The sequence below is a fragment of the Octodon degus genome, unplaced genomic scaffold (assembly GCF_000260255.1).
Source record: "Octodon degus isolate 3935 unplaced genomic scaffold, OctDeg1.0 scaffold00005, whole genome shotgun sequence".
Taxonomy (NCBI): Eukaryota; Metazoa; Chordata; class Mammalia; order Rodentia; family Octodontidae; genus Octodon; species Octodon degus.
The window spans coordinates 28,045,963-28,060,587 of NW_004524581.1; the positions used below are offsets into that span (position 1 = coordinate 28,045,963).

At 44.1% G+C, this 14,625-nt stretch overlaps 1 protein-coding gene across 1 annotated transcript in view; it reads left to right on the forward strand.

Moving 5' to 3' along the window:
- Dnah8 (dynein axonemal heavy chain 8) overlaps positions 1–14,625 on the forward strand; it is a 313,541-nt gene that overhangs the window by 204,812 nt on the left and 94,104 nt on the right. The window contains exons 74-78 of the mRNA XM_004624185.2: positions 843–998; positions 5,485–5,667; positions 9,110–9,215; positions 11,335–11,587; positions 11,947–12,137. Coding sequence (XP_004624242.1) covers positions 843–998; positions 5,485–5,667; positions 9,110–9,215; positions 11,335–11,587; positions 11,947–12,137 — 889 coding nt within the window. The remainder of the gene's footprint in view (positions 1–842; positions 999–5,484; positions 5,668–9,109; positions 9,216–11,334; positions 11,588–11,946; positions 12,138–14,625) is intronic.

The following is a 14,625-nucleotide window of genomic DNA, read 5'->3' on the forward strand; positions in this document are numbered from 1 at the left end:
TTTTTTCTGCTCTCCTAATCATTCACTGATCTAGCGGCTCTTTCTTTTACCTTCAGGTACACACCTACAATAGCTTATAGGCTACAGTTGTATTCAGAGGACTGACCATAAGGAGATAGGGTTAACATTTGGGAATCCCATAGGCAGCGACAAGGCTGGTAGAAGTGAGGGCACAAAGCCAGATGGCTCATGCCATGACCAACCAGTCTAGAGTGGCTGTTTTAACTAATAACAAATATTGATTTAAAAATGAGTGATCCTGCCAGGCATTCTGTGTTCTCATTTCCAAAACCAATGTGAAGATCGATGAAAGAAATTTATAGTCTGTTAGGCTGACTTTACGGAAAGTATCATATTCTTCCCTGTGTCACTAAGGGACAGAATACCTGGATGGATGCTCAGTTTGTCAATATATCATTCCTGCTGTTGTTACTTTTTAAAAAATCACTCTTGCATTTCAGGAGGGTTCTGAGAAGATAAATGAATACCATAAGTATGCATGTTTCTTTGCTTTCCCTGAGTGCTGATTGCTGTGTACATTTCAAAAGATTAACCCTTGAGTGCGGCTCTTCCACCTGTCAGGAGCAGAGCTCTGGTGTCCCATCTGAGGAAAGTCACTGGGTTCTTCTCTTCCCAGAGACCTTGTTGCACATCTGGGGCTTGAGCAAGCCCATGAGCACCAGATTTTGAAAGTTAATTTTTGTTCGTTGCTTTTATTTTTATAAGGTATCCTAACCTTCCCTTAAAATTCCTGGCCACCCCTCCAACAAGTCCTTGGTGTCTACAGAGGAATGAGCTCCTCCTTTGTCCCACTCTCAGCTCACCCAACTCCTTCTCTCCAGGTGACATCCCTCAACCACAAGTACTTCCGCACGCACTTGGAGGACAGCTTGTCCTTGGGCCGACCCATGCTCATCGAGGACATCCGGGAGGAGCTGGATCCAGCGCTGGACAACGTCTTGGAGAAGAATTTCATTAAGTCTGGCACCACTTTCAAGGTGAATTTTAGGAAAGAGGAGGAAAAGAAGCAAAGAACAATGGTGACATCTACTTATCTTTTAGGGTGTAGCAGTGAGAGCAGTTTCTTTCAAGTAGGAGCATTTGGTAGCAACTGCAAGCAGCTTTTGATAAATAATCATTTTATGGGGCCGGGGAGATAGCTCAGTAGAATAAACACTTGCCTGGCAAGCGCAAGGGTCTGAGTTCAATTCCCAGTTCCACCAAAAAGAAAAATAATCATTTTATGTACTTATGGGGTTTGACGTTTTGTACACTTCACAATTGCTAAATGAGATTTTTAAAAATTATTAAATTTATTTCTTAACTCATACATCAAAACACTAAAATTTTACATAGTAATGGGCACTGTGTGATATTTCAGTACCTTTTCAAAAAAATGATATCTAAAATATATAGGAGAGAACAATATCTTGGTAAAAATAGCCATTTAGTTGAAACGAAGTAACTTATTGAGAGGAAACACATTGGCTAGTCTTAATAATAATGATTCTATGAGACAGTTTGTTTTGCAACCTTACACATATTTTTTTAATAAGAAAACTTGGACTTCTTCACCAGAAAAAAATACATACTAACATGTTTGTGTTCGTAACTCTGTGTGTGTGTGTGTGTGTGTGTGTGTGTGTGTGTGTGTGTGTGTATGCATGCGTTTGGTTACGGTTACCTAAAATGTCCCCCTAAAGGCTCTTTTCATTTAATGCTCAGTTGCCAGCTGATGGGCTTTCAAAGTGGGCATGAGGCTCAAACTTGATCGGTGCATTGATCCATTGATTAGGCTATAATTTGATGGCATCTTGGGAGGTGATGGGCAGAGGAGTTGGGGCCCAGTTGAGCAGAAGGGATCATGGCTGTGGGACCTTGTCGCTGTTACTCCTACCAACCTCAGGCTCTCTGATATTCTCTGTTATTCCTTCCTGGCTGCCATGGTAACAGAAGTCGGTGACACAGGAGATAGGATTCTATGAGGCAGTGAGGACAGTGACCCCAAGGAGCACTGGGGAAGCCCCAAGTGGCGTCTGCTGAGTCATGACCTTCCAAGGATTTTACAAAAACATCTTGCTGGTGTCCTTCAGCTGTCCATGACCTCCCCAGTGTTGGGAACCGCAGGGAGCTAAGAAAGTGATCAAATGTGTGTAGGTGGGACAGGACCTCAGTGCCTAAAGCAAACGAACTACCTCAGTCTTGAGAGAAACATCCTGTCTGGTTGAGGCCAGCTATTAGTCGCTAGGCAACCTTGTGTCATATGTTACAAACTTTGCAAAAGTATAAATAAAGGATTGTTTTGTTGTTGTGCGTGTAGTCTTGCCCATCAGGCAGACTAGCCACCACCTAGCCCAGCTTTTGTCTTCTTGTCTTTCTCCCTCCTGCTGCTGCTGCGTCTCCTGAGTAGAATGTTGCAGTATTACCAACAGATCCCTGTGCCTGAGAGCACGTTCAGGCAGGCTCCTGGCATGCACTCTGCACGGTGGGCCCTAAGGGGTGTGCAGCCTCCTGTAAGGTGGAGATTCTGTTGCTCCTACAATGGCCCACGCTCCCTGCCAAGCCCCTGAAAGCCTTCCTTGGCACCCTGCTCAGCACCGGTCCCAGCTAGCAGGGGCTCTACTATCTTACCTTCATGTCTTTTGCATTTTTTGTATTTATGTCTTTTACTTTCCTGCCTTTATATCTTTTAAGCAAATTTGCTTGCACCCTCCCTCCTCTGCCCAGTTTCATCCTGCATCACTGTGGGTCACAGCCCCAGTGTTGCAGTAAAGCCATGAGGCTAGCAGCCTCACACTGCCACCCCCTTCTCCAAGCCATATCCACCTCATTGCAGGCCACCTACCAACTGTAACTACCACCACACAAAGTCCTTCCTCTTTTAAGTTATGTATATCAGGTATTTTGTCACAGCAGTTGAAAGCTGGTTTACACACTTACACATGCACACATGCATCTACTTTTCTTTTCAGCGCTGAGATCTGAACCCAGGATCTCACACCTGGTAAGCAAGCGCTTTACAGCGGAGCTCCATCTCCAGCCCTTTGTTTTGTTTTGTTTTGTTTTGTTTTGTTTTGTTTTGTTTTGTGACTATCTCACTGAGATGACCTAGGCTGACCTTGAATTTGTGGTCCTCCTGCCTCAGCCTCCCAGGTAGCTGAGAGGACAGGCATGTGCTCCTGCACCCAGCAAGAAAATAGCAATTTAATAAAGTCTGTATACATTGATTTGTTCATTCCTCTCTTTATTAAATTCCAACCTAAACTCATTGATTTTGCTGGAGGCTGCAGAATACTGTTCCCAACTGTTGATGCTCACAAGAATTGTTTTCCACATAAGACTTTTTGTTTTTAATTGCTGTCTTTCTCTACCTTTAGGCTGCTTTAGTTTTATTTCTTGATACATGATAGCATCTCTGATTGAGTTTTTTCACTTTGGCCAACTTAATTCAATTTCTGAGTATCAGTGAATAAGCAAAGATGAATGTTTTCTAAGTAAACAAAGATAGCTTTATTTAGAAAGATTTTTTTTTATAATGTGAATTCTTTTACTTATCATGTGTTTAAAATTCATTTAGCAAGAGTTTATGGGATACTTGGTAGGTACTTAAGCCTGTAAGAGTTTATGGGGAAGAAGGAATAAAAGTCATTGTCTTGGTTACTTTTCACTTGTTGCTAAGATAAAATAATCACGGAAAGGTTTATTAAGCTCATGGTTTGTGGCAGTTTCAGCCTGTCGTCAGCTGGCTCCAAGGAGGCAGGAGACAGCACGGCCGGCAAGAGCGAGCCTCTCCTCCGGCCTTACATCGTGGGCAGGCTGCCCGCGCCAGGGCAGGGTAGCACTCACACTGCCTTCCGCCCTCCTCTTGCACAGGATGAGGATGTTTCCAAAGTGAGGTCCCGGGCTCCCAGCTGAGACACTCTGTTCAACTTCTAAACTTCTCAGGTCGACCACAGTAGCACCCATTATACTCGGCAGCTGTTCTGAAGAATTAGCTTCATTCTCCTATTTTTCTCTTTTCCAGATAAAGAAGTTAAGGAAATAATTTAGTGATCTGTTTGGCTTCTGTGGACTCATCCACAATTTTGAACTGCATTTAAAAAGAACAACACCTAATTGACAAAGATTATATATATATATATATATATATGATTTTTGTTATACCTATACATTACATAGTGATAACCATAATCGGTTAATTACTATATCCACTGCCACCTATGCTGTCCCTTTGATATCCAGACCTCAATGATAGGGGATTACAAATGAAAGTCTGTATTGTTTGACCAACCCTCCCCCTTTCCACCTCCAGCCCCAGGTAACTACTATGGATTCTCTGCTTCTAAGAGCCCAATGTTAATTCCACCTCTAAATGAGATCATACAGCAGTTATATTTCTGTATCTGGCTTATTTAATGTGTCAAAGTAGTTTATAGAATCTCCTTTCCTGAAGGTCTTTTAAAAGATGTTAATCCTATGTGCAGTGCCTGAGGATGAGGTAGTGGCTTTAGTAATACTTCCCATCGCACAGGATTAGGATTAATTAGAAATCCAAACCACTTTAAAATGCTGTGATTTTGACCTGAGTTTGAGATCTCAAAAACCATTTTTTTCCCATATACAGCAAGTAGTGCTGCTTAAAATAAGTGTTATTTTTCTGGGGAAAGAAATTAGCATTTTTTTTTCTTTGAAAATTACATTAAGTGTGCTGTCAAATGCTTCTGAGTTACAACCCTGCTTGCTGGGATGCTCACAACTGAAAGGACGAAAGGTTCCTTGCGGCTCACAGTTTGTCTGTGGTCAACTGGCTCCAGGGCACGGGGACAGGGAGCAGAGCAGCAAGTGAAGGGAGGTGCAGGGAGGGAGGAAGCCTCGGGGTCCGGGGTCCCACCCCCAGCAGCCAGTCAGCTATAAATTCCCGTGGACTCGGGTGATTATGGCTTCTGGTGGGTGATGGAGCTGCCTCCCAAAGCCCCGCCTTGACTACCTGAGGCTCTGGGGGCATCTAGACACAAGCCGAGCAAATATGCATCAGATATGACTGCAGGTTCCAAAGAAAAGCAGTGCTTCCTATAAACCCAGCAGAGTTCCCTCTAGGACAGAATTTCCTCAGCTGGTGGCTGCGGGGACAGCACCTCCTGTGCTGTGAACGGTTGATGAGCGGGGTAAATACCCAGAATTTAAGGTCAAATCTTAAATGCATGTGAGTTTCCCTTTATTCACCATTTGATCTGAATGAATTTTGCATTGGGTTCCTTGGTATCATGGCTAAGAACATCTTTTTAGACAAGTCCACAAATCTAAATTATTTTTAAATGAACAGGCTTTATTATTTAAGGTCACCGATTAAGATTTCACAACCTTTCTTCCCAGTTCATTCAAGTTTCATAGCTCTGACCTTTGGTAAATTCTTTTCTAAATTGCACCTAAGTCCTTTATTCTGGCCTTTAAGCTGTTTCTAATTTCACATTTGGATTTATATAGGTGAAAGTCGGGGATAAAGAATGTGACGTCATGGATACATTTAAGCTTTACATCACTACAAAGTTACCGAACCCTGCCTTTACCCCAGAGATCAACGCTAAAACATCAGTCATTGATTTCACTGTTACAATGAAAGGACTGGAGAATCAGTTACTCAGGAGGGTAATTCTAACAGAAAAGCAGGTAATCCTTTCTGAAGGTAAAGAATGTCTACGGAGAATAAATTAGGATAAAAATCTAATACATATTGAGAAATGGCTAACTAGCTAAGCATAAGAGAAAAGTTAAGCAAATGGTATTTGCCCATGTTAGCATAAAGTAGTAGCAATTTTGGTTAAGAAATCATGTAACTTACTTCTCTAATTCCATGGAAGGAAAGAGAATGGAAAGAGGGAGAAGGAGGGGGAAGGGGAAAGGGAGGGAAAGGGAAAAAGAGGGGGAAGGGAGGGAGAGTGGGAATGGGAGGGAGCAGGGAGAAAAAGGAAAGGGAGAGGGGCAGGGACAGGGAGAGGGACAGGGACAGGGATAGGGAGAGGGAGAATCTTTTATTTCAATTTTCAATCCTTTCCATATATTGACTTACATGTTTATAGTCTTGACACCTAAAAACTTCAGTGACTCAGTGACTCTAGAGCAAAAGGAGCCCTTGATAGTGGTTACCACTGTAGTAGTTTCACCTAGTACAGCTTAATAATCTAATGCCACACAGACCCATACCTTTATTTAAATTAATTGAAATTTGCATGAAAGCGAGGAAATAAAGTATCACTGAGGGTTCTAATGAGGCAAAGAACAATTTAGGATTGGGAATTTTTAGGAGACAGATACAAGATTAAACTCATCTTTAAGGTAGTTTTCAGAAACATTCAACTTTATGCACATACTGTATTTGCATAAAGTGATTATGTTTGCATATGTAAAATACATTTGCATAAAATAAAGAATGTTTATATTTGGTTCAGTTTAATTAATTTTAGCATTCCACATACAAGAAAAGCGCAAAGTTAGAAATAACAGGAGCAGAGAGGCATAAAATAGGCAAGTGAGAGAAGGATTGTAGGCAGAGGAGGAAGGGCAAGAGGCTGGGATAAACCCAGGTCAGAGCCATCCAGAAAGGGCTGAGGCGTTCTGGCTTTCTCGAGAGCGCGGCTGGCCCATCTCCTGCGGTCCTACCTGGTCAGCAGCGGTGGCTCACCTTGGGCGCTTGCCTGTGAAAGGCAGTGATCTGGATGAGCAGAAAGGGCGCAGACCCAGCCGCGAGCGTTGTGTGATCGTGGCTCCCTGCACCGTGGGATGGTGCAGTGGGTGGGAGGCATCTGTCTCCTCTGCAGCAGGCCGAGTGCCCCTGCCTCACAATTCACTACGTGGTGTCAGTTGTTGAAAACGGGTCTTCCCTGTGTCTAACTGCCGCCACCGGTCTATTTGGAGATGATTTTGCACTGGTCTGGCTTCCCCACACAGCTGCACTGTCTGGAGGTCCCCACAGCACCCTGCACCTGCTGAACTCAGACCATAGCGTCCTCTTCCGGAGGCACTGGGATGGTCAGCTCACAGGGAGCTCAAGCTGCACGCTTACTGTGCAGTAGGAGAGCAGCTTGACCTATGCTGCCTCACAGTCCTGACGTCTCACCCCTGTGTTTGCGGTGGACTGAATGGAGATCGCAGAGAAGCAGGGTGTTATCCTATAATGAGCTTGTACCCTGCCAGGACGCCTAGGTCAGCTTTCTAGATCACACTGTAGAAAACGTCCCCAGAGTTTCACTGGTTCCCTTTCACACTGAAAGGGGAGGTAACGTGATTTCGCTTTGTCTGTGCGTTCCTGTACTGCCACGCAGGGGCCATCACTGTAATGACAGTGATGGATCAGCCCGTCTCCTGCAGATGCAAACGTGGGCTTCGTCACCCTCGAAAATTCTGCACCCCTGTGAAGATGGTGGTAACTTCAGTCTCGGAACTGGAGGCCCCGGGTTTTGGGCTTGGTCTCTAGGTAGCTAGCGGCGTGCCTTGCGGTGGGCTGCTGTGATTCATACTCTGGGTGCCGAGCTCCTTCAGATGTAAAATAAAGGAATTCAACTGAATTTAGCGCATAGCCCTAAGTGCTGTCCAGCATATAAAAAAGAAATAGGACAGGTTCTTGCCTGCTAGATGCACAAACAGGAGGAAAACACTATCTAGACTGACTGTGACATGGCCGTAGCAGGCGTGCAGGCCAGTGCTGTGCTGTGGCTTTTGATTAACTGGCTTAGAAAGACTTCTGAAAAGGCTGGATTTTTTGAAGCAGTTCTTCAAGAAATGTTCTCAAAGAAATAGCTCCTAAAATGCCTTTTAATCTAACCTAAGTGCAGTGGCTGATTCTGAAATGAGACCAAAAAACAAAAACCCCTGCTATAAAGAATGTTACTGAGATCATTTGAATTTAGGCTGTGTGTTCGGTAAGAGTATTGCATCAACATTCAATTTTCTGGATTAGAATGTGAGCTGTGATTATACAAGAGAAAGTCCTGGTTCTAAGAATTTTTGCTGCAGTGTTTCGGCATAAAGTGTCATGACATTAACAAGTGATTCAGCAGAAAGAATTATAACAAGTATAATTTTTAAAGATAATGATAAAGCATAGTTATTCAGTGGCCAGGCATGCTGGCTCCCGCCTGTAATCCCAGCACTTGGGAGGCTGCGGCAGGATGATCGCTCCATGTTTGAGGCCAGCCTGGGCTACAAAGTGAGTTCAAGGCCTGCCTGAACTGCATAATGAGACCCTTTTCCCAAAAAGACAGAAAAATTAAAAAGTTATTGAGTGACTCTAGGTAAATGAGAGTTCTTTGCACTAGTGTGACAAACTTTTCAAAGTCTGAAATAGCTTTCCAAGTATAGTTTCTAAGTACATGTATGCAGGGGGAGAAAAAGCCTTCCCAAAGCCCCCACACCTAACCCTCTTGGTAGGAGACGTACCCAGAGTGGAAAGTGAATGTCTGTCAGTAACCGCGCCGCGCCAGGGTCTCACTGGGCAGGCCCTATGCCGAGAGTGCACCTGGGCCCGCGCTGCCCTGTGGTTTCTTGGCATTAATGCCGCCTTGATTCCACTACTTCCTACCGCAGAGAAAGTTCATATTTCCCACCAAGGCAGGGTGGGAACAGGGCCAAAAGAAGGGGACACTCTATTAACAAGCACAGGTGGCAAGGAGGCTTGCTGTAATTGGGTAAAATTTTTGCAGGGTGTTCTGTTCATCCCAGGGCACCATGAAGCCAAAATACTTTGTGTGTGTGTGTGTGTGTGTGTGTGTGTGTGTGTGTGTGTGTCTTTTTGAGACAGGATCTTGCTATGTAGTTCAGGCTGGCTTTGATCTCACAGCGATCCTCCTGCCTCAGCCTCCCAAATGCTGGGATTACAAGCATTGTGCCACCATGCTAGGAATGGAATCTTAACCCCAGTAGGGTAGTTTTTAAAACTATTCAGAGAAATTAGAATGCAGATAGGTTTCAATAATCATAGCAATTTCTTTTACCATTTGAAAGGCACTTTAAATTAAACCTTTTAAATTGATAACAAACACTAGGGAGTTAAATTCACCGTAATCACTGGTAATTACAGTTCTAAGAACATGTTGTTTTGGTTTCTTAATGACAGGAGTTAGAGTCTGAAAGAGTGAAGCTTTTGGAGGATGTTACTTTTAATAAGCGGAAGATGAAAGAACTAGAAGATAACCTGCTCTTTAAATTAAGTGCTACAAAAGGTATTGTATTATTAAGCAGCAAGCAAATGACTGATTCTGAGTAAGGTGTTTTTTTTTTTTTTTTTTTTTTGTACCGTCTTTGGTACCCTCATGATTATAGACATTAGGAGAGTCACGTTATCAGTGCAAGCACAAGCAAGGGGCTTTCTTTGTAGACATTAAGGAAGGACTGTAGAGAATCTGATTTTTGAATTAGCAGCTAGAGGCTGAGCATCTGAGAATGACACCGTTTTCTTGATATAATTGGTCTCTCCTGAGAAAAATAAGGGCTTCCCGGTAGAGCCAGCCGACTCATGATAGGCTAATTAGCTTGCCTGAAGGAAATTAAGGTGCGCGATCCAGGCCGGTTGCTGTTGGCGTATCGCTTTGTTTGTTTTAGACACTCTTTCATTCAACGTTTAAGTGCAGCTGCTCCAGTAGGCAGTGACAATGTCATTCATGTCGGAGGAGCTTGGCCACTCAGGGCCCGGCTCATCTTGGTGTGACTGGACTTCCCTCCTAGAAGTCAAGAGCCGGTCTCTTCTCCCTGCCATGAGGATGCCCTTTCTCTATATTACGGTACAGGAAACTTGTGCCCAAAGAAAGGCAGATCAGTAAACATCATCCTGCTCTGTAGTAGGTGAATTAAGCGCCCTAAAGCCCACCGTCTATTAGCTGCTTAATAAAAATGACTTCTTCCTAGTGTTGCTTTAATGCCTAGATGAAAAACAAACAGACCCTTCACCCCCCAACACTATAGCCTTAGAATGCGCTCAGTGAAAAGTCTGTATCTGTCTTACTGGCATGGCTTTTGCTGGTGAAGTCGCCTTAGCCCAGTGACTTTTATGCAGTCTAAGTGTTGCAAGGAGAGCTGAGATCTGTTTGTCCCGTGAAGAGCTGAACGCAACCCCTGTGCTGTGGGGCCAGCACAGGTTGGGCTTCCTTGTTGGTCAGACTGTGTGCCTCAGAGTAACGCTCCCCTCGGCCGCCCCAGGACAACAGAGTGCTGCTGGTGGTGATATGGTGACCACCAATGCAGCACGTCCAGGGTGTCTTTCCATACCTTAAACATTGAATTTATTCTCATAGACATGTGTTGTTTCTATTTTTTTTAAAGGGGGGAACTAAAGCAAATTGAGAGTCTTCCTGGGAACACAGCTTCCACTGTTCCCCAATAGACTCTCCTTAGAGATATAGAGGAGCCAGGCGTCTCTGCAGCCAGGATTCCACTGCTCAGGTGGTGGGAGGAAGAGGGTCCCCCCAGTGGCCAGTTTTCCAGCTTTGGGTGTGATACTTGGCTGAATTCCAAGTCTATCCCAAGACAGGTGGGATGGGCAAGCTAGGGACAGTTGTTTTGTTTTGTTTTTTATTGTATTGAGGATTCTCACTGGACTACATCTCCAGCCTTTAAAAAAAAAAAAAAAAAAAAAAAAGAGACAGCTTTGCTAAGTTGTCACCAAATTACCCAGGATGGGCTCACACTTGAGATCCTCCTGCCTCAACCTCCCAGAGAACATAGGAGTGTATCTCAGTGCCCAGCTGGGGACACTTTGGGAGAACCGCCAAGACGATATGTGGGTGAAAGTGTGTTTCATAGGAATAGCTAATGCCACTGGAGATATGGTCATAGGCTTCAGACATCTGAGGAACAAATAGGCCTTTGTTTTTTTGCCAGGCAATGTGGAAGATAGGCCCTCTGCAGGAATATTTAGATTTGGCAATAGGTAGTAGGCAGACCAGAAACATTTGAGGTCTTAAGATTTTTCTCCTAGGGCTGTCCAGATAGCTCACTGGACTAAAGTGCTTGCGTAGGCAGGCACAGCGACTGGGGTTCAATCCCCCAGCGTGCCATGTAGGCCCCACCCCCAGGGCATGCTGAGACTGGGCATGGTAGCACATGCCTGTAATCCCAGCACTTGGGAGGCTGAAAACAGGAGGATCACTACAAATCTGATCTGTGTAATGAGCCCCTGTAGAGCCTGTGCTAAAATACATTTTTTAAAAAAAAATTCTCCTCTCCTAGTACTCTGTCCACAATGGAGAAGTCAAGGTGAAAGCTAAGAGTGTCATTTCAGAAGGAACACGTCTGGTTTTGCCACAGTCCCACTTCACGCCTGTCATGTCCTGTTCTGACACCCAGGTTCCTTAGTGGATGACGAGTCTCTCATTGGTGTCCTCCGAACTACCAAGCAGACCGCAGCCGAGGTGAGTGAAAAGCTCCACGTGGCTGCAGAAACTGAGATCAAGATCAACATGGCTCAAGAGGAGTACAGGCCCGCAGCCACGCGCGGGAGCATCCTCTACTTCCTCATCACAGAGATGAGCATGGTCAACATCATGTACCAGACATCGCTGGCGCAGTTCCTGAAGCTCTTCGACCAGTCCATGGCCAGGTGGGACCCTGCTGCCCGCACCTGAGGACTCGGAAGCTGCCACTTACTATTTTTGTTTCTTTTCTTTTTTTTTTTTTTTTTTTTTTTGTATTTAGTACAGGGTCTGCAGGGTCTCACTACCCAGATCAGACTCGTAGTGATACTCCTGTTTTTAGCCTCCCAAGTGCTGGGATTACAGGCGCGCACCACCACGCCCAGTCCTGAGGGCGGGGCCAGCATGACACTCCAGTGATCAAACCCTAGTCCCTGCGTCTGCCTAAGCAGGCACTTTAGTCCGCTGAGATATCTGGCAGGCCTTGTTTCTATTTCTTGCAAAAATTTTCTTTTTCTACTTCTTGAATTTTTAAAATATATTACAGATCTGAAAAGTCCCCACTACCTCAGAAGAGAATTACCAACATCATTGAGTACCTGACATACGAAGTTTTTACCTACTCCGTCAGGGGCTTGTACGAAAACCACAAATTCCTCTTTGTGCTCCTCATGACCTTGAAGATTGATCTTCAGAGAGGGACAGTTAAGCACAAGGAGTTTCAGGCTCTCATTAAAGGTAAAGTGTCTGGAATCTGGATGTATGGAGGGCATTGCCTCCGACGTGATCTCTGATGTACCCCACCGCATTTCTGTACCCCATGAGAGGATCTGTGTCCTGGTGAAAGTCCTGTTTGTCTCATGCCTTTTTTTTTTTCCTGGTGTCCATTAGTTTTCTCTGTCATGTCGTGTTTTGACACCCAGGTTCCTTAGTGGATAATGAGTCTCTCATTGCTGTCCTCCAGACTACCAAGATTAAGATTCTGGTCTGTGCTAAACTGTGATATTTTAGTTACATATGATTTATTCATCGTTGCTTGTGCTTAGAAGTGCCACTTGCCAAAAGTAAGAAAAAAGAAGGACTAGTGTTGAGATTGCTTAAAAAAATCCTTCAACAAGGGAGCATCCTGATTTTTAAGACTGAACAGGACATACTTGTATCTCATATTTCATGTGTCCCGTATGTATTGCTTTCCTATCTAAGATGATGAGTGGCATACTCACTTCAGTTCAGCTGCGTAGGTATTTATTGAGCACATACCGTGTAAACCCACCACGTTAGGGATGGAGACAGGAGGATAAACCAGACATTGCTATAAAAGAGTTAATAGTGGTGTTAAAGGTAATTTGTTAAATAGCAGAAAAACCTAAGTGTTTTAAGAGAGCTAAGAAACAAAGTATTTAGTCTTAGAGGCTGGAGAGATAACAAAGTAAAATCAAACAAAGCTTGAAAAGTATACCTCTGCTAGCGAAGCTATGAATCCAGGGACTTTTTGGCACATGATAAATCCGATCCCATCTCTTTCTTATGGTGTCTGCTCTTTACATATAATTTAATGCACTATTCTCTGGCGAGCTACATGGCCTTCAAAAAGAAAGTGGCCTTGGGGTTGACCCTGGAAGGAGAGATGAAAGGAGATTACTCTGTCTTGAAATGGAACCGCCCAGAAAAAATGACTGGGGTGGGGTGTGGCCAGGCTGTGGGAACCAGCCTGGGTTTGTCGAAATCCAAGGGGGTTGTGGAGCTCACGGTCCCTTCCCCTAGTGAGGAGGACGAGCCTGAGGAACCATCTGTGACCCGCAGGTGGCCATCCACCAGGCACTCAGTCTGCTGCGGACTTCTGGACCTTGCACTTCTCAACTGTCAGACCGTGTGATATAAATATCTGTTGTTTTGAAACCCCCAGTCCCTGATATTTTGTCACATTTGTGACCCTATTTCATAAAACTGGAGAGTTGGGGAAAACCAGAATTATACAGGGCCAGGAAAGCCAGTGAGGGGAGTTGGGATTTAATTTAGTTGGCAATAGGGAGCCATCGAGTGTTTATGGGCAGGGACGCAGCATCAACAGAGCAGTGCTTCAGGAAAATTGATCTGGAAGTGGACGAGAGGTTGACTGACAGGAGTGTAATCAGGTCCGCAGTAAAAGAGTTGTTTGGTTTGGCTTTTAAGAGAGCTAGCGTATTGTATAGTTTGTTTAGTTTTGAACTAGCTTGCATGTTGACTGTTATTCCTAAGAGACGGCGTGACTCAGCTTTCAGTGCTTTTTACTAAGTTAGCAGGCCGGCTCTTGGAGGACAGATTGCTTTCGTGTCACTGTGAGCTCTGTGCTGCAGAGGGAGAAAGTGACTTCTCGCAGCAGCAGAGTTTGATTTCCCAAGAGCTGGGAGGCCTTCTCTATCCATTACCCTTGTCTTCTGCATTATTCGTAAGATGCCTTTGACTTTCCTTCACCACCGAGAACGAGCGCTTTAAAAAAAACCAATACAGACTGCAGGGCAAGCCTGCATTGCAGAGTGACGGAGACGCAGCGGCCCCTTGCTTCTCATGGGGGTCACCTTCCAGACACTCCCGCGACAAGTGAAAATTAGTGAAGTTGCGATGTTGCATTTATTTTAGTATTTATATGTATTTTAAGGCTTTGTAATCCCTTCCTGTGCTCTTATAAACCTTTCCCACACTTTTAAGAACATTTCCAATGTTCTTAACCATTTTCAAAACTAGTAAACCTAGGTAATTTTAACAACATATGTAGACTGCACAGTACTGCAAAATCCCACAATATAGCGAAAAGTCTGCAATAAATAAATTAATATTTTTTAAAAAATAATATTTTTTGGAAGCCCGAGAAACAGTGAGCCAGAGAAGGTTGAACCACAGAATAGCGAGGGACTACTCTTTCCTCTGCCTGGTTACTTTAGAAAGATCCTACCTTTCTTCAGTCATAGACTATGCATAACTAGACACCTCAGGGATCTTCTCAAGCCTTCCAGGGAGGTGTGGATCTGGGCTTCCCAAAGGTTAGGAAGGGAGCGGATGAATCCCATCACAAAAACCACTAATGATTCTTATCTTACTCTTTTTTTTTTTCAAAATTGTATTAATGAACAGATAGCAATGAGACAGTTTCAAATCAAATCGGAAGTACAGATTTAACAAATAACACACTGCATATATTCTTCTTAGTGGTTAATTGCTGTACAAGATGCGGACTTGAGATCCTATT